General features: G+C 39.1%; 1 protein-coding gene across 3 annotated transcripts in view; it reads right to left on the minus strand.

Moving 5' to 3' along the window:
- The window catches only part of PDE4D (phosphodiesterase 4D), a 746399-nt gene that overhangs the window by 342326 nt on the left and 379218 nt on the right, over nt 1-24855 (minus strand). The window contains exon 1 of one of the 3 annotated variants that reach the window (XM_028119060.2): nt 16730-16883. The exons of the other annotated variants lie outside the window; for them this stretch is intronic. Within the exon in view, the coding sequence (XP_027974861.1) occupies nt 16730-16818 (89 nt within the window). The 5' untranslated portion in view covers nt 16819-16883. Of the gene's footprint in view, nt 1-16729; nt 16884-24855 lie in introns of those variants that run through there. 3 annotated transcript variants of the gene reach the window in all.

Raw genomic sequence — 24855 nt, forward strand, 5'->3', positions numbered from 1 at the left:
GAGAGAGAGAGAGAGAGAGCGCGCGCGCGCGCAAGGGAGCACAAGCAGGGAGAAGCAGAGGAAGAGGCAGAAGCAGACTCCCCACTGAGCAGGGGCTCGATCCCAGGACTCTGGGATCATGACTTGAGCCGAAGGCAGCCCCTTAACTGACTGAGCCACCCAGGCGCCCCTAAGTCCCACTTTTTAAGGGGTCGGTGGTTGTTGATTGTTATTTCTCTTTTTTTAAATAACGGGCACTACAGAACAGAAGGCAGAGAATCATTCATGTTCCATAGACAAGCTTGCTATTCACACTTAAGCTTGCCTTCAATGGAAAGAAATACGCAGCTTATTCTTGCCAGTAATGATAATTACTGTAAACGGACTGCTTCTATATGTCACAGTGGTCTAAGGGTCATGCGAGCATTCTCTCAATACTGCAGTTAATGATGTATGTGCAGAGGCAACTGAACAGAGTCCCTTTAAGAAGCTTAATAAATGCCAAACAACCCATAAACGGAAACGATTTGAACTTAGGAATCTCTGCTCAGCCATGAAGCTAAACTATTCACTTTAAATGCATGATGTTCTAAACACTCTCTTTCTAGATACGATTTTTTATCTAACCTGAATTAGGTACTTATAAGCAATACTGATATTTCTTAGGACTTAAATATCTCTGAAGATCTTAATGGGAAAAAACTTTGTAAATACCTAGTTTTATACTGAGCATAACCTCTCATTTTATTCTATTAGAAGACCCATCCAGGAATAGGCTCAGCTTCTTTCCTTATCTCTGACAAATACCAGAATCTATAACATATGGTGCCTTTTCCTGGCATCATTTCTCCCAGTGCTTGCATTCATCTTTAATGTGATTATTTTGTGGTCTGCTGGCTCTTGAGATGATAGACACCTTCTCCTTTGAACTGTGAATTACCATATTTGGACTTGCTTCTTCATATGCTTTTTACTAGTCCCTTTCGTTTCTCTCATTTGTTAAACTGAAACATTAAAATGATCAAATTTATCCTAATAGTACCTCAATTTTTGTTTTGGAAATGCGACAGAGTTTAATTTACGAGTAGTTGCACATAAACTGGTTGAATCAACTAGACAAGTAAATAGCCCACTGATTTCACAGGAATCCAGCAACAGGGAGGTTTCTTTCTTGGAACACCAGAATATACAATATAAGGTAAAAAACCAGTCTTCATTTTCACAACTATCCTCTTGCTTGCACTTACCAGCATTCAAAAGAATAATTACTACTGTTCAGAAGAACAATGTTACCAATAGGGTCACTTTTGAAAGTCTGCCAAGCCCTGATTTAAGCAACATATATCAGAATTGAACATATAAAACTTGAGGCTTCATATGTCTAGCAGATTATACATCCCCATACATTGGTTGAATGAATGCTTGAATTGCATATAAGCTTACAGGGACATTGAACTATTCATTGATCATTCTTTGATCTTTCCTGAACTTGGTGTTAGTATCAGGAATACCTGCTTGGTTATGAAGGAATATTTAGGCAAATACCCTGGGTCATTTACAGTTTTTTATGCTTCTGTAATGCTATTTCTATAAATTTAAAGAGATATAGTAATTGTATAGTTTATACATTCAATTTCACACGAGGAGGCTGAGGTCTATGGAAGTTAAGTAACTTGCCTGATACTGTATAATGAGCCAAGATAAGAGTGGAAATCTAGTAGTGCTGACTGCTGCTATTCCAAGCAAAAACTGGTATAGTCCATATTATGATTACCATAAAAAATAACCTCAATAAATACTGCATCTGGGACTTTATCACTATGATAATAAAGAACATTTATATCAAAAATAAGAAATTATATTTTGTGTGGTGAGTTACACAATAAATAGTAAATAGATGAAGTCTGATACTGGATTTGAATATGAAAACTTACATTAGGTCTTCATACAATATACAAAATAATTTATGGAAAGGATTTTTTCCTCAGGTGTTATAATAACAATCCCTTCTATCTATTTACTCCTCCCTTAGTTGTCATTTTAAACCAAGGGAAACTAAAAAAGGTCCTGGCTCCCCATAATTCACTGTCACTGATACTAAAAGATGTGTAAAAATGCTTGAAAAATGATCACTAAGTTTTTAACACAAACTTCCTGATATTTCCGGTGTTACAGGACACTCGTCAGCTTCCTCAGAAGCATTACAAATTTGTCTCTGAGGATGGGGACAATATTGGTGGATGGGGATGGCTTCCAGACTTGGCCTCTTAAATTCATACTTCAGCTATGCCTCAAAGCTCTATTTTAGTGGTTTAAATCATTCATGGAAAAGCAAATGTTCTGGCAATCTCATTCTGAACATCTCAAGAAACAAAACAGCTTAAATTCTCTATCTTTCCTTCTCATCTTCCCTGTCAGTGCTGTCATCTTAAAACTATTTCTATCAATTGAACCTGGAGTACACCATTGAAAGCTGCGGATATGTATTTATTTTAAGCATTTACAAAAGTTCCCATGATTCATTTTCAGTGTCTACATATTTTGTTAGTGTATCACTGCATTATGTCATGAAGTCTCTACTATAATACTAACAAGAAGGAGGAATACATCTGGATTCTACTAGGGGATCACAATTAAATTTTGACTGATTTCACATGGAAGCAGACATACGTATTTTACTTGCAAGATTAACGCTATCTTAAAAATTTACTCTTTTTTTTGGTAGGAGAATCTTTATTACTTCTGTGTACAGAAAACTGAACAGCATACACTTTGCCTAATTTTTCGGCTACTTCTTCAGCCTTTGCCTTTTCCAGCTTGGCACTGTGAGCCACTGATTTTGGACCCAGGACATTGTCTTCCCAGTGATGGCAGATCTCATCATATCTGTCATTATAATTGGTCCTGATGGCTTCTACCAGCTTAGTCAGAGCTCCTTTGTCTCCCGAGTTAACCTATGTGAAGGCAATGGTGGTGCAGATCTTCCTGTGGACCAGATGCCCCAGCTTGGCCCTTCTCTTGATAATGCAGAGGGAACCCTCATCTGATGACACAAGCCAGGTGGGGAGACTGCCAGCTTGATGGGATCCACATCATGTGCAATCACTACCAGATGAGTCTTCTTGTTTCCCCCCAAGATGGGACAGTATTAATCCCTGCTGGAAGGACTCTCGGTGGGGATGTGTCCTTTGCACTTCCTATCTCCTAAACCCTTTCTGCTCATACTGGGGGGTCCAAGGAATAGCAGCAGTAGCACCATCCTGGAGCTTGGTGGAGATGCAGAGTCTCAGGCCTTACTCTTGACCTATTCAGTCAGAAGTTTCATTCTAACAAGATCCCCAGGAGATGTGTGTGCATTCCGTTTTTAGAGGCACTGGCCTAAGGCATGGTATTCAGTAATTACAAACTGTCATATTCTTTGCAGCAAAAGTGTCAGTTCTTCAGTTTCTGATACTGAGCCTAACTATATATTCGTTCAAATATAGTAAAATGAGGGGCTCCTGGGTGGCTCAGTTTGTTAAGCGTCTGCCTTGGGCTCAGGTCATGATTCTATGGTCCTGGGATCGAGTCTTACATCGGCTCCTTGCTCAGTGGGGAGCCCCGTTTTTCCCTCTGCCTGCCGCTCCCCCTGCTTGTGCTCTCTCTCTCTGACAAATAAATAAATAAAATCTTAAAAAAAAGAAATATAGTAAAATGATTGAAAACAAAGAACAAAAGAAAAAATCTAAGATAAAAATAAAGCCTGTAAAATATCATGTCTTTTGTTTATTTTACTCTCCAAAGTTGTGGTTTGGTTTTTTGTTTGCTTGTTTGTTTGCTGTCAGATTCTTCTATAAAGCACTGTCTCAGAATAAGTTCCCCAATAGAGGTTGAATGCTATCATGCCTGGTGGACCCATCTGCATTCGATGACCATTAGGCTGATTATCTACTTAAAGGATGATCCTTATTCCTAGAACTCCCCTTTCTGTTTGAATTTGGATATTTCATATCTTGTGGTCACCCCTGGCAGCAGGTAGGACAACAGGGAATTGAAAACAAAGATAAGCCATTCTGCTTTTCTTCAGCAGTTTTGCTAAAAGATTCAATAGTTTGAAATATTTGATAGGTTAAAATGAATTCTGTGGACTCTTATTTACCAAGGCTCAATGACAAATTTTCATTTATCACTGACAAAATGATTAGCGATGCTAAGCTGCTATCTGGTATGTACTGGAAATAACATTTTAGTGACCTGGAAGAATTCATATGAGTTCCAGTGGGACCCAGGGAGTTTTAGGCACCGGGAAAGTTTGGTTCTGAGGATTATATTTTTAGTAAAACCTCATTTCTAAGGAACCTAAAAGTGAAGCTCAAATATAACAACTTCAGGAGCCCACAAAGTTAGAGATTAAAATTTAAAAGAGAACATTATAAATCCTTAATGCCTTTCCCAATTTTCAAGTCAGGTGACCTTATGTAGAAACTCTTATTTTCAAAGTTCATGATTTAAAGTATCTGTATGGTAATAAAGTATACATTGTTTCATATCATGAAACCTGCAATATACATTTATACTGCCTTAACTTTCCTTTTTGTTCTATGGAATATGCCACCAATTAGAGAGACTTGGGATTGGATTTTGAAAGCTTCAAGAAATAGGACCCACAGATACTGCACACGCTAAATTTCTCCAGTCATCATCTAAAATTAATGATCACATTTTGACATGGTACAAACTGAACCTGGGTCAGCTTACTTACTTGATGTACCAATAGTCAGACTGGTATCATAAATCAGAAGGGATGACATACAAAAGAAGATTATATGTCACCAGGATCTTGACATTAAAAAAAAATAAATCTTGACATTAAAAATAAATAATAAATAAAGACAAAGAAAGAAGAAAAAGAATAAAGGGAATGTACTGTATCGTGACTTGTATTGTCTATGTATTCAATAGTGTGTTTACACAAGTTAACTTGGCTCGGGAAAAGCCCTAACCAACTTTTCCAAGAAATAATTTATAGGATGGAAAAACCTCATTTAAAGTGAGCATAGGATATATAGCTAGAACTAAAAGTAGGAGATGGTCATTTTAAAATAGAATAAAAAGATTATTAATTGGTTTTGCTCACAGAGGTTATTGTTGGGTTGACAAATGACTCTGAATAAAATGTAAGAATAAGATTACAGACTTACACTGAATATGGGTCAAAGACAGGGTCAATTCTCTTTCTGCACAGCGAGTCAAGTTTTCTACTAGGGGCACTCATTTCATAGGTGTGGACTATTTACCATGAGGAGAAGTAGAATTTGCTTCACTATTCCTGGAAAAAGAGGTCCCGTAAATCAGAATATCCATCTCCTAGATAATCATTTATTAAGATGCTGTCACTGAAAATGGAATATCTAGATGGCCTGCCCTTTGGCAAGGAGGTGGAAAACTGGAACGCAGCTTTGGGAATTATATAAATGGTACAGTCACTTTAGGAACCTATTTGGTGGTATCTAAAAACATGCATAAATGGCAACCCAGAAATACTACTCTTCGGGATACACCCAACATATGTGTATGTATACAAACTTATGCATACTCCACGCACACTTGTTTATCAAGTGACATATCCTAGAATGTTCACAGCATCTCTTATTCATTATAGCCTCAAACTAAAATACCCAACTATCCATCAACAAATTAATGAGTAATTTGCAGTATATTCACTTGATGAAATATAATCACGAGAATGAACAATTGACAACCACACAAAACAATATAGATGAATACTACTATCACAATGTTGATGGGAAGAAGCCAAAATAGAAGAGTTTATAATTGTATAATTTCATTCATTAAAGAAGTTGAGAAACAGGCAAAACAAATCTATACTCGTGGAAGTCAGGATGGTGGTTATCTTTGGAAGCATAGTGACTGAAGGGAGGATGAAAGGGTATCCTTGGTCATGTTTTATTTCTGGATCTGAGTGCTGGTTATATGAATATGGCTAAGCATTGTTTTCTCTCACCCAGTTGCATATTCGAACCTATCATCTACCGATCAGATTCTCTTAGAGGGCTAAGGGCTACATATACATAATTTAACAAGGAAGGAGAGTCTCTTCCCTTTTTTACCAATACTGGCTAGGCAAGATACTTACATTTTAAATTCTTTAGGGCTGACACAAACATTAAGCCTTTCAAATTCATTTCAAAACACAAGATAATTGTTTCCCTCGCCAAAAATGTCTTCTTTCCCTTTCTTGCCATTTCTGCAAGTGAGATTTCTCTGATGATTCTGTTGCCTCAGTCCAAATGGATTTTCTTTAGGAAGAGACATCTAGGGTTGAGGTTTTTTTGTCCCTGAGTATCACAGCCAAGGATCAGGGGAGCAGCATACACAACAGAAGTTGTAGTAATCCTCCTCCTCCACCAGGGGGGACAGAACGAAAACGTACCCACCAGCAGCACCAGCACTACTCGCAACAGGCAACTAACTGCCTTTGCTCGAGACATTGTGAACTGTAATAAATGGCTAGAGAAGGTTATGGTAGGAAAGTATCTAGTCATTTTATAGGCAATGGTAAGATACAGAAATAAAACAATTATATGACTATATGAGCATATGAGATATATGTCTTTTAGTTCATCTGAGATCGGGGCAGTGATACTTTGTGGAACCCACAGATGAGAACTTTTTATCAAATATGACCCAAAAATGGCAAAAGGATTTTTTGGTCACGTTTTTCTCTCCCCTACGGTGACCCCTCTTTCACTAGGGAATGTACTTACATCATCAAATCAATGTGATTCTTAAACAGGACATAAACATTCCCTTTCGATGAGAACTCCAATCAGATTCAGCTAGTTTTTCATTTTCCATCTATCTAAACACTGCCATTATGTGGAAAGAAAAATCCCTGAAAAACCAAGGCTACTTTACAGAGTTAGACCTCTCTTCCCAGCCAGTCCATTTTATCACTCTATATAAACAAATTCTGCCATTGCATTCCTTTATCCATAGCAACTTCAAGTAGATAATCCACAAATCAATTAAAGACAAGTTAATTGCCAGAAAGGATCAAGGAACAAGCATTAGAAACATAATATTTACAGGCACCATCCTAAAACTGATGCGTTAGAGAAAAGTTGGTCTGACTAGCTTTCCTTCTAATCCAACGTTTGAATTTGTATGATTGCTTTTGAAAATAAAAAAGTCATCACACCATTACTCTTACCTTATGACTTCCATGTTTTGGGCTGACATGGACAGATAAACCAAGCAAAAAAAAAAAAAAAAAAAAGATACTACTATACGATATGCTACTGCTATTGATTTTTAACTTTAATTTTTTTATCTTTAACATTTTCTACGTTTGGAACTTTTTGAGGATTGCACAAAATAATGCAACAGAAAGTACGATATCCACTCCCCTCTCCTCCTCCTCCTTACACGTCTACAATAAAGGAGAAAGAGAGGCAAATTCAGTGAGGAGACTGGACTCTGATCTGCCCAAGAACACAGTCAGTGATGAGGTCAATATTCATATGTTTCCATCAACTTGGTGCAGTTCTGAGTTATGTCTTGTCTGCCTAGGACTGCAATGTACTTAGGGATATACGGAATGGATACACTTCAACTTCTATGTAAATAAATTGTTGTTTTCTTTACGCAGGCTTCTTGACTTTTCCAAGCAGAATCTCTTATCTCAGTACATACGTTGTTTTATTTCATTGTTAACTTGGTTTGTTTTCTCCCTTCTTCTACCACAATGTAAGCTTTATGAGAGCAAAGACCTAATCCGTTTTACTCATCATTCTATCCCTATTATACGGTCAGTAGTTTTAGGTGGCTAAGAAAGCAGGAGGCATGGTGGGGTGCGAGAGCTGTCCATACCAGCTGACAAAAGCAGACTCTTAAATTTTTAGGAGTATGGATAAATTGGTTGTTAGACCCAGCAACTATAAAAAGTTAAATTATATAAACTTATAATTCAAAAAAGTAATTTAATTAAATAATTAAATAAATTATGTTATAATTACATAATAAATATTCAAGACTCTTCACTTCCTTATAGTTTGCCTACGTTGTGATATCACGTATGTTCTTGAGGTCATTTACATGTACATATCTGTATGTGTTATAGTGCTTGCTAACTCTCTATTTAGTGCCCTCTATAACTTTAAATGGGCCGCGGGGAGCATTTTTGCCTTGGAAATCAGCAAATACTACAAATAGACTTTGTCTGTGTGTGTGTGTGTGTGTGTCTTCACAGAAAGCTGGCTGTTAACATTCACCAGCCCACTAATGAAAAGGCTTATCATAGGCATTCAAAAATAGTTTCTGAATGAATGTATTCATCTTTTATATGAATTCTGATTACATTTGAGTGATTTGTTCGTGGTCACATTAGTTCTTAGTTTATTCCCTTAGCCCACCACAAAGCTTCTCTTTTTCAGGTTCACTTTCAAGCCCTCTTTTCAGAACAGGGCGTACAGACTTGTTGCTCTTGGGAAATGTCTATCTTTTGCATTTGATTGACTTCACAGAGTTAAAGTAGTGCGTATCTACTCTGTTCACAAATCCGTCTTTTCTCTTTAACATTTGAGTTGTTCCCTTCCAAATTCACATTATCATCAGGTATTAAATTATACAATTCGACAAGTTTATTAGTTCCATATTGTCCTCTCCTTTGCCAATGGAATTTTCTTTTGCTCTGATTCACAGTAACTCTGCATACTTCTCTAACTCAGCCTTACAGGAAGTCAGAGGCTTTCTTTAGCCCCTTGTCAAGAAAATTAGAAAAGCTTTCCAATTATGGTTTGAAAGTGAAAAACATAATGGAAGTTATGAGGGGGCATAGCCAAGGCAGGAGGTGGGTAAATGGCTGGGGCAAAACATATCGGGGCTGGGGCCTCCACAATGAGAAGCAGCAAAGGAAGGGGTACAGAAGCAAATGCTCCCTGTTTCGTAAAGTGTTCATTATTTGCTCTGCTCAGACTAAACAAGTCTTCTCCGGGCTGCTCACTAAAGGTACTATCCCTTAAAATTATGTGCTGGGGATTCCTCAGTTTCATGACTTACAGTCAAAATACTACTAGCTGAAAATCATAAAATCAACCTTATGACAATAATATAAATTTTATTACCCACAAATTAAACATGGATGCTCACTTCCATTACACATTCAGAAATGGTATACTTTAAAAGCATGGTATGGCTCTCATGTGGACCATCAGAACTCTTCACAAGCGTAATTACAAGCTCTCAGCCCCTGGGGGGGTGTCTCTGCTTCTTCTGCCACCTTGATTTCTGCCTCTCTTGCCTGTCCACATTTGACAGTGCTCCATGCCGGTTGGTAGCCCACAGCCACCTCTTAATCAGTACTTTTGTAATAATCACACAGTTTTATGTCTTTCTGTGGTTGCTCCGTGTGTCGTCTTGATAGTACAGAGAACTCACAAGCCTTATTTCCCCTCTCCATTTCTGTTTCTGGTCAGCATTGCTTTGCTAATTGCACAGATCCCTTTGAATGCTCGAGACAGGACTTTCTTTCAATTTAGGAAATCTCAGCTAATGCCTTCCACAAAAAATCTATTTACAAAAAGGTCCCTGCAAAAACGCTATTGCAGCTGTTGTAGGACGGGATTGTTAGACTTGTAAGTCAAGTGTCTAAGTTTAGTTTTACTTGAAGGAGTCTTTCTAATATTTAGAAGCTCATCCTTTTGTGGTAGCTGCCCAAATCTGACTTTTGCACTCCTCGTTGCAGAAAGTGGCAACCATTCTGCTTACTGCCTTACCAAAGTCAATGAATAAGATGGGATCTACATTGAAGTGAGGTGCTGGAACGCTGGAGAAAAAATTTCTGCAGAAGTGCACAGAGCCATGGTTTCAAGCACTGGCTATGACACTATCAAATTTCATGACCTGGGCTCTCTCTAGGTCTTGAGGTTTTTCTTTTTTTTTTAGAGTTGGGGGGTGGGGCGCAGGCGGAGGAGAGGGAGAATCCCAAGCAGGCTCCACACCCAGCATGGAGCCCTAGGCAGGGCTTGATCTCACGACTCTGAGAATGTGACCTGAGCCAAAGTCAAGAGTCTGACGCTCAACCAACTGAGCCACCCAGGCGCCCTGGTCTCTAGATTTTTCAATGTTAGTTGATGGGTCTGAGCAGATGAACTCTTGGGTCTCTTCAGCTTTTGCCCTCTGCTCTGTGAATGTGGGGGAAGGAAGTAGAGTGTCCCCATTCTTGACAGGGGTCTAAAAACATTTGTTGGTAGTTTCATTCATTGAAGGCATATTCATCAACCACCTACACCATGTCACACACCCTTACAGGCATTAAAGATAAAGAGGTGGAAAAGAGAAGGCAAAAATTACTGTCATATGGAGCTTCTATTCTAGTATTAATAACAGCTCACACTTATTTTAGTGTTTTCATGTGCCAGGAATTCTATATGATGAACAGGCTTAATCCTCACAACATCCCATTTTACAGATCAGAAAACCAAGGCAATCAAGTTCAATACTCCACAGCACCTTTCAAAGATGCAGCTGCTTATACATGCAACCTGCCACTGTATTGTACTATTCGGTAACCCAATGTGGCCCTGGTGACAATGGCTAACCTATAAACCCATTTGACAAAGAAGCATCACAAAATTGGTGAGATGATAAGAGGACGGTGGAAAATGCTGTAAAAGAGGGGGCTAGGCAACCCACTTTTCTGTACATATTCTCACTGAGGGGCGAAATGGCCTTTTGAAGGAGGCATTAATATTTTCCATTTACAGACATGGAATCTACTAATGCAGGTTAGCGAAACTGCCCAGGCAAGAAAGCAGCAGAGTTGGATGCAAACTTCATGTGTTCAGCTCTAAAGTCTTTCCCCAATACCATGCTACCTCCCCACGTGTGCTATGATTGTTAGCCTTCCTGTTATTCCTATAACGGTTGTTATGTTGCCTTTATGGTAACTATTTTTCCCATTTTCAATTATGTTATTATTAGTCCCGATTTGGAATATCATGAAGAAGGCCCATTTAATGTTCAAAACAATGCCAGTGGCGTGAAACGGCATGAAGTTGACCTCTTTTGCTCAGAGAATCTTCAGGCTCCACTGAACAGCTGGCTAAGGAGCAGCATTCTGGCAGTGCAACGCAACCACATGACCAATGTTTCTGGCTAGATGAAATGGACCAGATGGAAGCCCGTGGAGCGAAATCCAGGGAGAGGGTAGAGCCAGGCTGCTTTAATCACTGATTCGTGTTTTGTTTTTGTTTTTGTTTATGATTGTTTTACTTAAGAAATCCTTTTCTTTTTTTTTTTTTTTTTTTTAGAGAGAAAGTGAGCAGGAGGAGGGGCAGAGGGAGGGGGAGAGAGAGAACCTTAAGTAGGCTCCAGGCCTAGTGAAGAGCTGGAGGAGGGGCTCAATCTGACAGCTCCGAGATCATGACCTGAGCCTAAATCAAGAGTCAGCCGCTTAACTGACTGAGCTACCCACCCAGGTGCCCCAGGAAATACTTACATTTTGATGCTCTTGTTTAACACTGCTTTAAAGCAGTATCAATTAGGTTAGATGACAGTTCAGATATTATTTAGTAAGTTTATATTTTAATTGACCACTAAGCCATGTTCTACATCAAATTACAAGGTGCTCTCTCTTCAGGGAAAGATTCTGAGGTGAACCGAGGAGGATAGTGGATCTATTAGAATAGTACCTCTCATGACGGAACTCCTCCTTGTGTGGTCATGGGAAGATGTGGTCAGGAAACTGGAGGTAGCAGAGTGACTATTTAGAATTCTAGGCTCTAGGACAGACTGCTGGGGATCAAACTTGGGCACATTTCTTAAACCATGCCTAGTTTCCTCAGCTGTAAAATAAAGACAATACTAGATCCATCTCGTGGGGTTTTGTGCAATGAAATGAGATAATGTGTGTATGTTACTGGGAATGTGGCATGGCCCAGAGTAAGTGTCTACTAGAAATTAGATCTTATTACTTATTACTTATTATTACGCCAGACTTGACTGCCCTCCTGTGTCTGTGTGGCCTCTGATCTCTGAACCTTCCATTCTTCCTCCCCCATTTAGTGGTAAGTGTTCCCATTCTCTTCCCTACAGAATTAAATGAGATGAGCTGTGGGGCACTAAAGAGTCATTACACCTTTCACATCTGGAAAGCTTTTAAAAAAAATGCTACACAATGGGAGGCATGAATGTGGTATCTGTGAAGTGACATCCCAGGGTACTGACTCCATGTTGGTGGCACCCATTCCCCCTCCTAAGGCCTTGGCGCTGCCTGCATTTCTAGTGCGTACTGCTAGGTTTACTTTGACAGCAACTGACGTGCTACTGCTCAGGTTTTCCTGGTAACACAGTAGTGGAAACCACACTCTCCTCTTGCCCTTGCTATCAGATGTCCAGATCGACGTTGCAGGTCTGAACATAACTTTCTAAGAGCACAGGGGATGATTTAAGGTCATTGAGGGCTTTTCGTTTTAGTAAATACGGCTTTATCTTTCCATGGCTCGAAATCACTTAGGCTTTTTATTTCTCCATCCGATTGCTTGTTAATCCTCCTTTCCACTGATGGGTGTGTTTCCCACTAAAAAGTTTACCTGTTAGCCCTTCTACAACAGGTGCAAGTATGCTTACATGGATTTAATTAATCACCTATTTGGCAGCTCTGTTAAAATGCTGGGGGAGGGATGTTGATGTTGACGTTGAAACTATTGGCAAAAAAGAGATCTGGAGAGTTTCTGAGTGTCTCAATTATTGAGTGTATCCCACAACCCCTATTAGTATAAGAGATGGGAAAAACTAGAACTGCTTTCTGTTTCGTCTCTGTCCTAAGTGTACCTTGGATGACTTTCTCTTCTACCCACCTCATAGTCACCCCATATGTTTTTTTCTTTGTTTTAATGTCCCTTTCTGAGAAGAGAGAAAGCAGACAGTTTTGTGATTTGTTCTGGTTGGAAGACAGGACCATGTCTTGAAGAGTAACTTTCTATTTAAAGTTTCCTTAAATGTTACTATACTTTTAAACAATAACATTTAGAAAAACAAAATGTCCCAACCTAGTTCCCCTGGGGAGTTGGCAGAGTCCACCAACCTGCTAAGTCTTACTCCTCATTCTTTCTTTGCTTCCCAGATCATTTTCTTTCCAATTTTTTTTAGGTACTATATTTAAAACTCCAACATAAATTCACTCATTTGCATTATCTCCTCAAACCTAATGTGATGAACACACCATTCCCTTCTCTCTCCTCTAAAAAGATAGGAGAGGTGTGGCTCTAAAGAAGGACTGACACTCATTCCAGATCCACAGAGGAAAGTTAGCCTCCTAAGTATGTAATCCTCTCTTTCTCTCTCTGTATCAAGTCAAATTTGGCTTAACAAGTTATATATTAATCATATTTGGCTTTTTATAAAAACGTATTTTACCCACAAAAGACAAAAATTTGTCACTGCCGAAAAACCACTTTCAAATCAATTTTAAGCATTGCATAACTGTCCAAAATCGTATTTCTCAGGGATGAATACTCATCCAATGTATATGATTTGCTATTACTTTAACAAAGCAGACTCTTTAACTGAATTTCACATATTATAGACTTGGCTTTCCTTTACCCTGAATGTTACAAGAAAGGGAAGACAATCCCAAAGAAAACTATTCCAGTTTTAAAGTTAAGTGTACCACCAGTATCAGGCATTCATGTCCATTCTATCTTCAAAGAAAAAAAAATTATATTACACTAGACACATTTGAGGATTTTACAGACCAACGGTCTCATAAAGGAGAAATTCAATGAAGAAATATAGGTTAATGCCCAGTTATTTCAGTTGCTTCAATAGTAAAATCATATCCAAAGCCTCTCAAAGGTCAAGGTAAGCTTAAGCTACTCCCATGCTTTAAGGATCTTATATATATTATTTTTAAAGATTTTATTTATTTATTTGAGAGATAGAATGAGAGAGAGAGAGAGCACGAGAGGGGGGAGAGTCAGAGGGAGAAACAGACTCCCCACTGAGCAGGGAGCCCAATGCGGGACTCGATCCTGGGACTCCAGGATCATGACCCGAGCCGAAGGCAGTCGCTCAACCAACTGAGCCATCCAAGCGCCCAGGATCTTATATATTTAAAAAACGCAAAAACAGAATTGCAAAATTGTGGGGAAATTTAAATGTTCACATCAAACAGTTTAATACCTTTAACTCTAGGAATGCTCTGCAACAAGAATGTGCTATTCAAAAGATAACTGTAGAATTTAAGTGTGTGTGTGTGTGTGTGTGTGTGTGTGTGTGTGTACACATACGTATATATTTTTTTTTTTTTAAAGATTTTATTTATTTGTTTGAGAGAGAGAGAGAGAGCATGAGAGGGGGGAGGGTCAGAGGGAGAAGCAGACTCCCCGCCGAGCAGGGAGCCCGATGCGGGACTCGATCCTGGGACTCCAGGATCATGACCTGAGCCAAAGGCAGCCGCCTAACCAACTGAGCCACCCAGGCGCCCCACATACGTATATTGATTCATGGTTCATCTGAGATGGTGTGGCCTGTTAAAAGTTTATAGCTATAGGATAAACATCCTTTTTATTATTGTCAGTATATTGCTATAGTTGAATGCAAAATCTTTTTGAGCACTGACAGACCTCTGAAAATATGAGACCAGAGTGGCCAACTGCCCTCCTAGTTCCCTAACTTTCTACTGGACTCTTTGCCTGTGATAGGCCCTGATTATTCAAGTTGACTTTGCAAATAAAGGGGTGATACCAACTAAGACCGTGGAGCAAGATGCCTCATCAAATATACATTAATGGCACTCCTGTCACATAAAAGGGAGCCTCTGGCATCAAAGGATTTATAGTCCAAATGGAGAGACAAAAGAGGACCCACAGAACAGTAAAGACAGTATGTATAAATAGTTTAATTATTACATGTGCTATTCACATACAAATTAAAAGCAAATCAATGAGGGACAAGGTCTCTCAAGCTCCAAAGGAGACTGGCCCAATGATGGTCACTCTAACCTCTTATTAGGAAAAAGGCATGTTAGAACTACCAACATGGGCACTTAAATGCATGGAACACTCATCCTTAGACATCCCAGTGGCTTGTTGTATTTTGGAAAGGATCAGAACTTGACCAAAGGACAACGAAATAACTTTGCCAGATGAAGGCAAGTTTCATAATGTATCTGCAAATCATACGGTAGAGCTTAAACGGCATTTTTTGTGGAGATTTCTGAAACACTAGTGTCACATGCTATTCCTTTCACACTATTCAGTAGTTAGACATGTACGATATCCCAGGACGCGTTATCAGCTCTCATTAATGAGGAGAGTCTAGAAGTCAACATCTGTTGGAAATAAGCACTGTAATGCCTACAAATCTTTGATGAGAATACAACTTAGTACACGAGAAGCACAAGATACAATAAGCATGAGATGTGCATTCAGTAGAATGCAAAGCATATAGTAAGGTGTATCATTTCTAATGTTGAACTGTATTCATAACTAATAAATTAATATAATTAGTAAAATAAATGGTATTTATTTTGTTTTGAACTAGAAATAAATGGAATTGCTACTTACACTTTTAGCTGCCAATTTTTATCCTTTGTCAAAGTTTGCTTATGCATTGTTACTGTAAGTGAAGTATATAATTTGATTTCTCTGATTTTACAGTTCCCTAGTAAGTTCCAAGGGCACTATCTTCCATACTGTCTAAAATAAATAACTCCCATGAATTATTGTAAACCAAAACTCAAATGTTTTTATGCAAATAAATCAGAATACATTATAATTCAAATTTAATGCATACTTCTATATAGGCCAAGTAGTCTCCAGATATGTTGCATTTGGTCTAAATAAGAAAGATATTCTCAAGACTTTGCAAACAGTTTCAGCTGTATTTGCTCTTCCTGAAATGGCTTTCACTGCTTACAGACTAACCAATCAGAAACAAACAAAAAAAGTGTGAAGAATCAATCTTTTCCTTATAAATAGCTAGACTACTCAAGCAAAGAAGGAAATCAAAGATTTTTTTTTTCCTCACTGTCTTCTTTCTTTTTTCTAGTTACTTGGTTAAAATAAGCTAACTTGGATGTAAAACAAAGTTGTCATTGACAATTTATTGAGACTGTGAAGTCAAGATCTTTCATGTGACTTCTATAGAACTCTTCAGAAAGAAAAGACTAATAGAACATCGATTTTGATTTTATGGTGTCTAATTCTCCTAGACAAGACTAAAACACTGAATTACCGTCTAGATCCCAGAGATAGTTGCCACTTTTCCACGTGAATGTGCCCCGGAAACCCTTATAAACAAGATAGTATTATTTCCTCTTTGTTGCTTGATTGCCTGTTTAATCAAGCATGACACTTTTCCTGACATTTAAAGGGTTAACTGAACGTTTTAGCACGACCAGCGTTGGCTCTTTTAACTCCGGCAGGGATGCTAATACCCTTGTTTTCCAGATGCTAGTAACAGGAATGCTGGTTTTTTTTTTTAAGTTCACCATTTAACACTCAAAATCAGCTTTTAGAGTTAGTCAACTTCTTGCTACTTCTCAGGTTCCCATGTACCCCCTGACTATTTTAAGGTTCATCTCTTTGTCACTCATATTTCATATATGCCAACTTAATGCCTGTTAGGAGTTAAATAGATCAACACAGGCCAAAAGCATATTGGGGGGGGGCGTGGAGGGGCAGGCTAAAGCTACAGAGACTGATTTAAAAAATTCTTCCCGGCTACAAAAAGTAAACAGTGATACCTGTAGGACTTTGAGAAACGCAATCTTGTTTTGGCTCTGGGAGATGGTCCTGGCACTGTGACTCCCTGAGGATCCCAAACAAAAGCCATTTTTGAGGAAGGTGCCAGGATCGCTGGAAACCGCAGAAAGTCAGAGTTGGTGCAGGGCCTGGGGGCCGGAGGGCCCCGCGCTGAGCAGGAGGCACTTGTGGCTGAGGGAGGGCATTTCCTCTGTGCGGTGGTATGCGCTGACAAGGAGGTGGCAGGCTGGCTGAAGCAGGCTGGCTGAAGCAGGCGTGGAAGGGATGGCCAGGACTTCCTGCTGTGTGACACTTGCCCTTTGCAACAGAGCTTGCTTCACTCGGACCTTATCTCATTAATAACATGAGCGACACTCTCTCACAAATTTGTTTTTAAATATAGTCCTGATTAAACAACATAGTCATATGCCACTCCTGAAAAGTGCAATACACAGACACACACACACACACACACACACACACACACACACACACACACACTATGAAAAGTACGACTGAATGTGGGTGAACCTTTATATCAAGTGTGAAGTTCAAAAAAAAAAAAAAGGTAAACAGAGGGCCTTTGTTAAAAAAGAAGTAATTACATATCTACAATGGGGAAATTCAACAAAGATTACTACATTTCACACAACTAGCTGCCAAATATAATTTTCCTTGCTCCAACTTCTCTTAGAAACAGGGATGGGCATCGTTATTTGCAAACCTTCCACAAGAATTTAATCATCTTGAAATACTAGCACCTCCCTGCAAGTCAGTGTAAGAAGAAAACAGGCAGATCACTTTCAAAGCTTTTGGCAGCTTCTCCCTCAAGGAGATGGTGCGTCACCTTGGAGAGTGAATTCTAATGCATGACTTTGACAACAAAGATCAATTTTCTTGTTCACTTTCTATTCCCTAGAAACATTTCTTAACTCTCTGATAAATACCTTAAAACAACTTTCTTTCAAATTAAATAAATGATGAAAGCCAAACAGAGCCCTTCGCATGTTTTATGAGTCAGCACATTTCAGGGAGGCATATATTTCAAGATATTGTGTGCAAGGAGTCAAAGGACCCCAATGCCGTCATCAGTCCTCACCAGGGAGTGGTATTTAATGTTAACAGTGCAGCATAATTCCATCAGTCCCTGTCCAAACACTGCCCCATGGGTGACCTCAACTGTAAACCAAGGCAGAGCTCCACTTCTCCTGGATAAGATTAGAGAGGCTTGGAGAGCCAGAGAGTGAATTTAACCCACTCTGAGCAGGACAAAATTGGCTGACAGCTGAGCTTACTGATGGACACCACATCTGCCAAATTTTGAGACCCATATGACCCCGTCTATCTCTTACATAGCTGAGGGGTCCAAAATATTCATGTACTTTCCATGGAAGCTGAAGTAAGTAAATAGGACACTTATTTTCCCAACAGCATCTGGCACACCAGGGGTTCTTGAGAGCACGACATGTTCCATATCGGCTTTGTGAATGAGTAAGAGAAAACATTTTTGGGGTTTCAGCTCTTTGTTATCTGGCAGACGGGCTCCAAGAGTGGGTAGGTGAGAGCTGACTGAACAGCAGCCAACTCGGAGGAGCCAAGAGTTCATAAACAAACACGTTCTCTCTGAATCAATCATCAATATTTGAATGCTTCACAAATCACAACTTTCTGCTCTTGTACGCGGATCCACACCTCACAAGAGCGAAATCAGAGGCCACCTTCCACGTATTCTTTGAGAAAGATCGAGAAAGTGCCTGTGTCTATACCCATGTGAGTCTGCCCTTCTTAGTGGATGAAATTCCACTATTATCATTTCATTTTTTTATACTATTTGATTTCCACGTCAGGACAGCTCGAAGAAAATGCAAACACTCCTGGCAGAGTTAACAAGCTGCTCAACAACTTGGTATTTAGTAGCATGGTTTATCTGAAACTGAAGTCAGAAAGTATAGGAGAATGGGGAGTGAGGAGGAACCCCTGAGAGCAAGTGTGCGGAGACAGTGGGGGGAGGGGGGACCCAAAGACAGGCATGAGAGCAGGAGGGGTGGGACTAACGAGGATGAGCTCCTCTCACCTTCCATGCAGGACAGAACTCTCCTTCTAACTGGTGGCATTTTACATTTTACAGGTGAAATAGCCTCAGTGTGCCCTGAAAATAAAAGCTGCAGTCCACATATACGACTCTGGGAGCAAAAAAACATGACTTGCTTTGTTACCCCGATTATACTGGTAAGGGCCAGATGGACCCTATCTCCCTGTGCAAGCTGAAGCCAGTCATAGGTATTTTGGCTAATATCTGTCTTTGTCTCCATTCCAATTTACATTTTTAAAAGAATGTTCTATTAATTTCTATCTGATAAAATATCAGGGCATAATAATAACGCAGAATGGAAATACTGTGGAATGTCCAACTTTTTCTAAAAGAAATGTACAATGAAGGAGATGCAAAGTTGTCTTTTTCATTACTGCCAAAGTATTTCTTCCTTCTTTTCTCCCTTGATTCTTGACATTGGACAACTGGAATCCTTAAGCAGGATAAAAACAATGTAAATGTAAGTGGTGCCTGAGTGGCTCAGTCGGTTGAGCGTCTGACCGTGGCTCAGGCCCTGATCTCAGGGTCCTGGGATAGAGCCCTACATCGGGCTCCTCACTCAGTGGGGAGTCTGCTTGTCTCTCTCCCTCTGCCCCTCCGCTCATGCTCTCGTCCTCTCAAATAAATAAATATTTAAAAAAATAAATGTAAATGTAAAATGATGACCAGGGAAATGGAAAATTTGGTCCTTTTTAAAGCCTAGTGTGAAATTGGATATGGACACAAGAAGTGTCTTCCAACGTTAATGTTATTTTTTCCTTAAATAATTACTCACTTCCTCCTTTTCATTTCTTCTGTACAGCCATATATAATCCCCCCGGAGGTTCCCAGGCCTCAACAAGGTCACAGAAATAAGCTACTTATTTCTGACATTAAGCATGAGTAAAATTAAGACTTGATTTCAGGTATAAATACCAATATCCTTCGGAAGGACTGGCTAGTACTTCATAGACATGAGAATTTAGACAACTGGAAAAAAATAAAAATTAAATAAGATGTTTGCTAGGATGAACCTTTGCTGTCATTTACGTTTTAAACAGTTGTTTTTAACTTTCACTACACATGTATTAAAGAGTAGAAAAAGAAATAAGGTAATATTTTGAATATTTTAACATGTCACTTTTCAACACTCCTTTATCCATAAGAGTATTAGTAGAAACAGGATTTGGTGGCAGAGAAGTTCCACCCCCGAGACAAACTTCTTCTACAACTTGGAAACTAAACTTATACACCCAGGAAAACCAGATTCTGAAATCTAAACTTTGCCTCCACCAAACTGCTATCCAATAATTCCCAACCTCCCTAAAAGCTCAACAACTTGCCCACCTCCTCCCATTAATGTAGATCTTATGCTCTGCAGCTCTATATAAGGCATTTTCTTTGCCTCTTGAATATTTCTGGGATTTTGGTTCCAAGATTCCACATGTTACAAGTGGCAAATTTGGGGTTTGGTGTATGACACAGAAACTCAGCATTTCCTTTATAGGAGATAGCCTCTATGAATCAAATTGGAAGTCCCAAATTTTGAAGTGGAAGACTTTAAACACAACCCAACATAGATATTTGCTTACTCCAAGTCACTATATTTTGACAGGTGGGGGTTGGTGAGCTGAGCTTGAGAGAAACAAAAAGTTACATTAGTGGGGTTGCATTATGTTGAAATACATTGCCTCAGGAAGCCAGAGCAGGCAGAGATAGGGTCCAGGATAATGCTGTATTTTGAAATCATAGCTAGTCACAGACTCGAAGGTGGCAGAAGTGAACATGGGGGCAAATAATCTCATTTCATGTTCATTTATCAGCTACCTCTGACAGGAGTTTCATTGTAAGAATTCTATTTTCACGGTGATCAATTGCAAAAGAGCGTGCCAGAAGGAAATTTAACAATCAGACTTGCACACTTCTCTAACCTAGTATTCATATGGTATCAGTAACTATGGGTTTGATTACATTCATGTATTATCAAAATCAACTATCAATTTTTTTAAAGATGTATTTATTTATTTGAGAGAGAGTGTGTGTTGGGGGGAGAGGGGCAGTGGAAGAAGGAGAGAGAGAAAATCTCAAGCAGACTCCCTGCTGAGCATGGAGCCCAATTCAGGGCTCTATCTCACAACACGGAGATCATGACCTGAGCTGAAATCAAGAGTCAGATGCTTAACTGACTGAGGCACTCAGGCGCCCCTCAGCTATCGATTATTATTCCAAATGGAAATGCCACAAAATAACGCTAGCCTTTTTTTGATCTGCTTTCAAATAGTCGTTCTAAACCTTACATGTGCCTACTTGATTTAGAGGTCAATTTGTCTGTGTTCTAAAATGGAGGACAATTATCTTATAAGTTGTAACACTAACAGAATGCCAACAGAATTGACATGGGTACCATGGTCTTAAGACCTCACGATATGAGGAATTCTTAATCTCAGGAAACAAACTGAGGGTTGCTGGAGTGGTGGGGGGTGGGAGGGATGGGGTGGCTGGGTGATAGACATTGGGGAGGGTATGTGCTATGGTGAGCACTGTGAATTGTGTAAGACTGTTGAATCACAGACCTGTACCCCTGAAACAAATAATATATTATATGTTTTTTTAAAAAAAGAAGATAGTAGGAAGGAGAAATGAAGGGAGGGAAATCAGAGGGGGAGACGAACCATGAGAGACTGTGGACTCTGAGAAACAAACTGAGGGTTCTAGAGGGGAGGGGGTGGGGGGATGGGTTAGCCTGGTGATGGGTATTAAAGAGGGCACATATTGAATGGAGCACTGGGTGTTATACGCAAACAATGAATCATGGAACACTACATCAAAAACTAACGATGTATGGTGATTACTATAACATAATAAAAAAAAGAGCATTAGGAAAGCATGCTCTGTATTTTAAGCCGCTACAAACACATCCTTTATTCATTTATGTCTCAGAACACAATCAGAAATAAAATGTAGGGTGCCTGGGTGGCTCAGTTGGTTGGGCGACTGCCTTCGGCTCAGGTCATGATCCTGGAGTCCTGGGATCGAGTCCCGCATCAGGCTCCCTGCTCAGTGGGGAGCCTGCTTCTCCCTCTGACTCTCTCCCCTCTCATGCTGTTTCTCTCTCGCTCGCTAATAAATAAATAAAATCTTAAAAAAATAAATAAAATGTAATTAAAGAGCTAACATTATTAAGACATAGAATAAAACAACTGAAAAGAGGCATGATTAAATATCAGAATAAAAGATAACTAAAACTGGATTGTGAACCCAAATGCTTTTAAGCTTCCCATCTACATTAGAGTATTTTAGGATTCTTTTTATCAATTCAGAAGATAATTAAGTCAAACCCTTTCTAACCAAAAAAGCACTGAGTTCGTTCTAAATACTTGGGTAAAAAGGGGGTGAAGGAAAGAAATCAAGGAGGAAAAAACTAGCAGGAAGGGAAATACATTTTATGTTTATTAATCATCTACTAGATGACTGATAAAATCTGAAGAGATTTTTCTAAGCAGTCAAGAGGAAATATTTTAGAGTCAAATTCTTTAAAAAATTTGGAATTAGTATATGCTAATCACTTGAAATGAAAAAAACACGATGTTTTTGATGTGTGTAAAAGTATCCTTGGGTCAATAATTGTCCAATTGTCCAGTTTTCTGTGCATGAAATTTTTAAAAGTCAGAAAACCTTTTTCTTTTCCAATATTACATTCATGCGTGCAGACTGAAAAAAACAAAAACAAAAATAAAACACCTCTCCTTTGGTCTTAACTAGTAAGCGAAAAGGTGAATTAGAGAATTTCATTTTGAAAGCTACTTCCTCCGAGAAGCCTTCCCTGCTTTCCCAGACCAAGGGAAGTCTCCACAGCACTCTGCGCTTCTCTTTGTCACCGTCAGCACATTTGTAATCACTACTTATTCAACATCAGGCTTCCCTGATGGACCTAGTCATCTAAAGGACACAGACCATGTTTGCTTTTCCACTGGATGCCCAGTGCCTGGCAAATGACCCAGGAAAATAAGTCACGATAATGTTTGTTTAATGAATGAACAAACCAATAACCTCAGGGCCTCCTGACAAGAAGATGCATCACCTTTATTATATTCTTTTGTGTTCCCAAATAGGGGCAAAACATTTTTGCCATGGTAGGACTTACTTATTTTCTCTTTCCTTACATGTTCCCTTTGTCAAAGCCATAACTGTAGCAACAAGTAAATAAATAAAACAATAAAACCAGAAAAAATACTGTCACTGTTATGACCAAATGAATTACAGGCCTATCCTCAGATTAGGGTTTTGTTGTTGTTGTTGTTGTTGCTTTGGTTTGTTTTGTTTTTTGATGAATCATCATTGGGCAAATATGCAGGGCAGTCCTGATAGAGGGTATTAGAGCAATAGTAATGCCATAAACTTGCCACGTGACCTTGAGCACTGTTACCCGACCTTGCTGAGTTTCAGTGCCTCACTTACCCAAATGAGAACTACTGTAAAGAGGTTTGGAGAAGAATGAATAGGGTACTTTACACAAAAGTTTTCTGAAAAGACCACACAAGGTTTTAAGCATTACTACTGACAATGTCAAGCTTTTTGGTCAGCTGGGAAAATTATTTATTTTACTGTTAGAAATATTTCCAATGTTCAAAATCATACTGTAAAATGGGTCACCTCATAAACATGGTAAGTAGCAATACCATTCTACCAGTTGCAAAAGGGGTATCAATATTCAATTTTGATGGGTAATTTTTTTTTCTATTTGAAATCTTTTTTATCCTAAGTGTAAAGGGACAGAATATCAAGCCGTTATATTTTACAAGTTAGTCCTTTAACAAAATCTTAATGTTTTATTTGCAGAATGAAACCCCTCTCCTTGTTCTGTGCACTAGAAGTAAAAAAATAAATAAATAAGGGACAAGAAATTCTACTAAAATTAGCTAATGGAATTTTTCACAATTGTTCAAAATCCTGGGCTTCACCTAAATATAGAAACATTTCCATTTATTTTTTGAAAACTTAAGGGATGCTGCAGACAGGTTGTTTAACTGAAAAAGCATTTGCAACACTGACTCCAACTCATGCTGCTCCCATTGTTGACCACAAACCAAATAAGGACAGAAATGGCCTCTTTTCAGCTTTTTAGAACTATGTTAACAAGCAAGCGAAAGCAGTGATGGAATGAATTACCAGGCTGAGAAACAAAATCACTCTCTGGGGAGAAAGAAAAAGACCCCAAATACCAAGACTCTCTAAATAACAACAACTTCATGTGTTCAAATTTGGCACTGTCATTTTTTTCCATGACCGTGTTCAATATCTCGCTAAATCTGGATATCCATTTATTGGAGACAACATTCATGAACTTTTCCGTTCCTGGGTACTTACTGTCACCCCTGTTACCCGCAGACCCCCTTTCCTCACCCTGACACTCACTCCTCATGTGTTGACTGAGTCTGTGAAGCAAATGTTACCACAAGGTCAGGGGTATCCTTTTGTGATTCCTTATCTTACTATGATGGTATCAACCACTAATTTGGTATTTATTCTGTGATAAGGGCATAACATACCTTATATCATCCCCATAATACTGTATCTATGAGTTTAGTCTATTTTTATTCTGTTTTATGACAGAAGAAAAAGAGGCTTAGAAAGTTGAGGTGACTTGCCCCTCTGGTCATGCAGCCAAGGAGCAGGAGATCTGAGACTAAGACTGGGGTCTTTCCAATTAGAAAACCTGTGCTCTTAGCCAACAGAGGCCTAGAATATAACTGAAAGAGGAATGAAGGAGCGCAGGTCCCTTTCTCCGGAGAGGTAAGTCATGGCGGAAGTTTTGCATTTTTACAGAAGGAACAGGCAATATGTACAACAGTTACATAATCTTGTTTAATCTTAACCCACCCTTTCAGATAGACATATTGTTGTGATTTTATTTTTTTTTAAAGATTTATTTATTCATTCTATAGAGAGAGTTTGAACGAGGGAGAGGGAGAATCCCAGACTCCCCGCTGAGCGCAGAGCCCCAGGCAGGGCTGGGCCCACAGGTCATGAGCTGAGCTGAAACCAGGAGTCAGACAC

This window comes from Eumetopias jubatus, unplaced genomic scaffold, assembly GCF_037043125.1.
Source record: "Eumetopias jubatus isolate StellerSeaLion01/CBP00866 unplaced genomic scaffold, mEumJub1_p1.0 scaffold_5, whole genome shotgun sequence".
Lineage (NCBI taxonomy): Eukaryota > Metazoa > Chordata > Mammalia > Carnivora > Otariidae > Eumetopias > Eumetopias jubatus.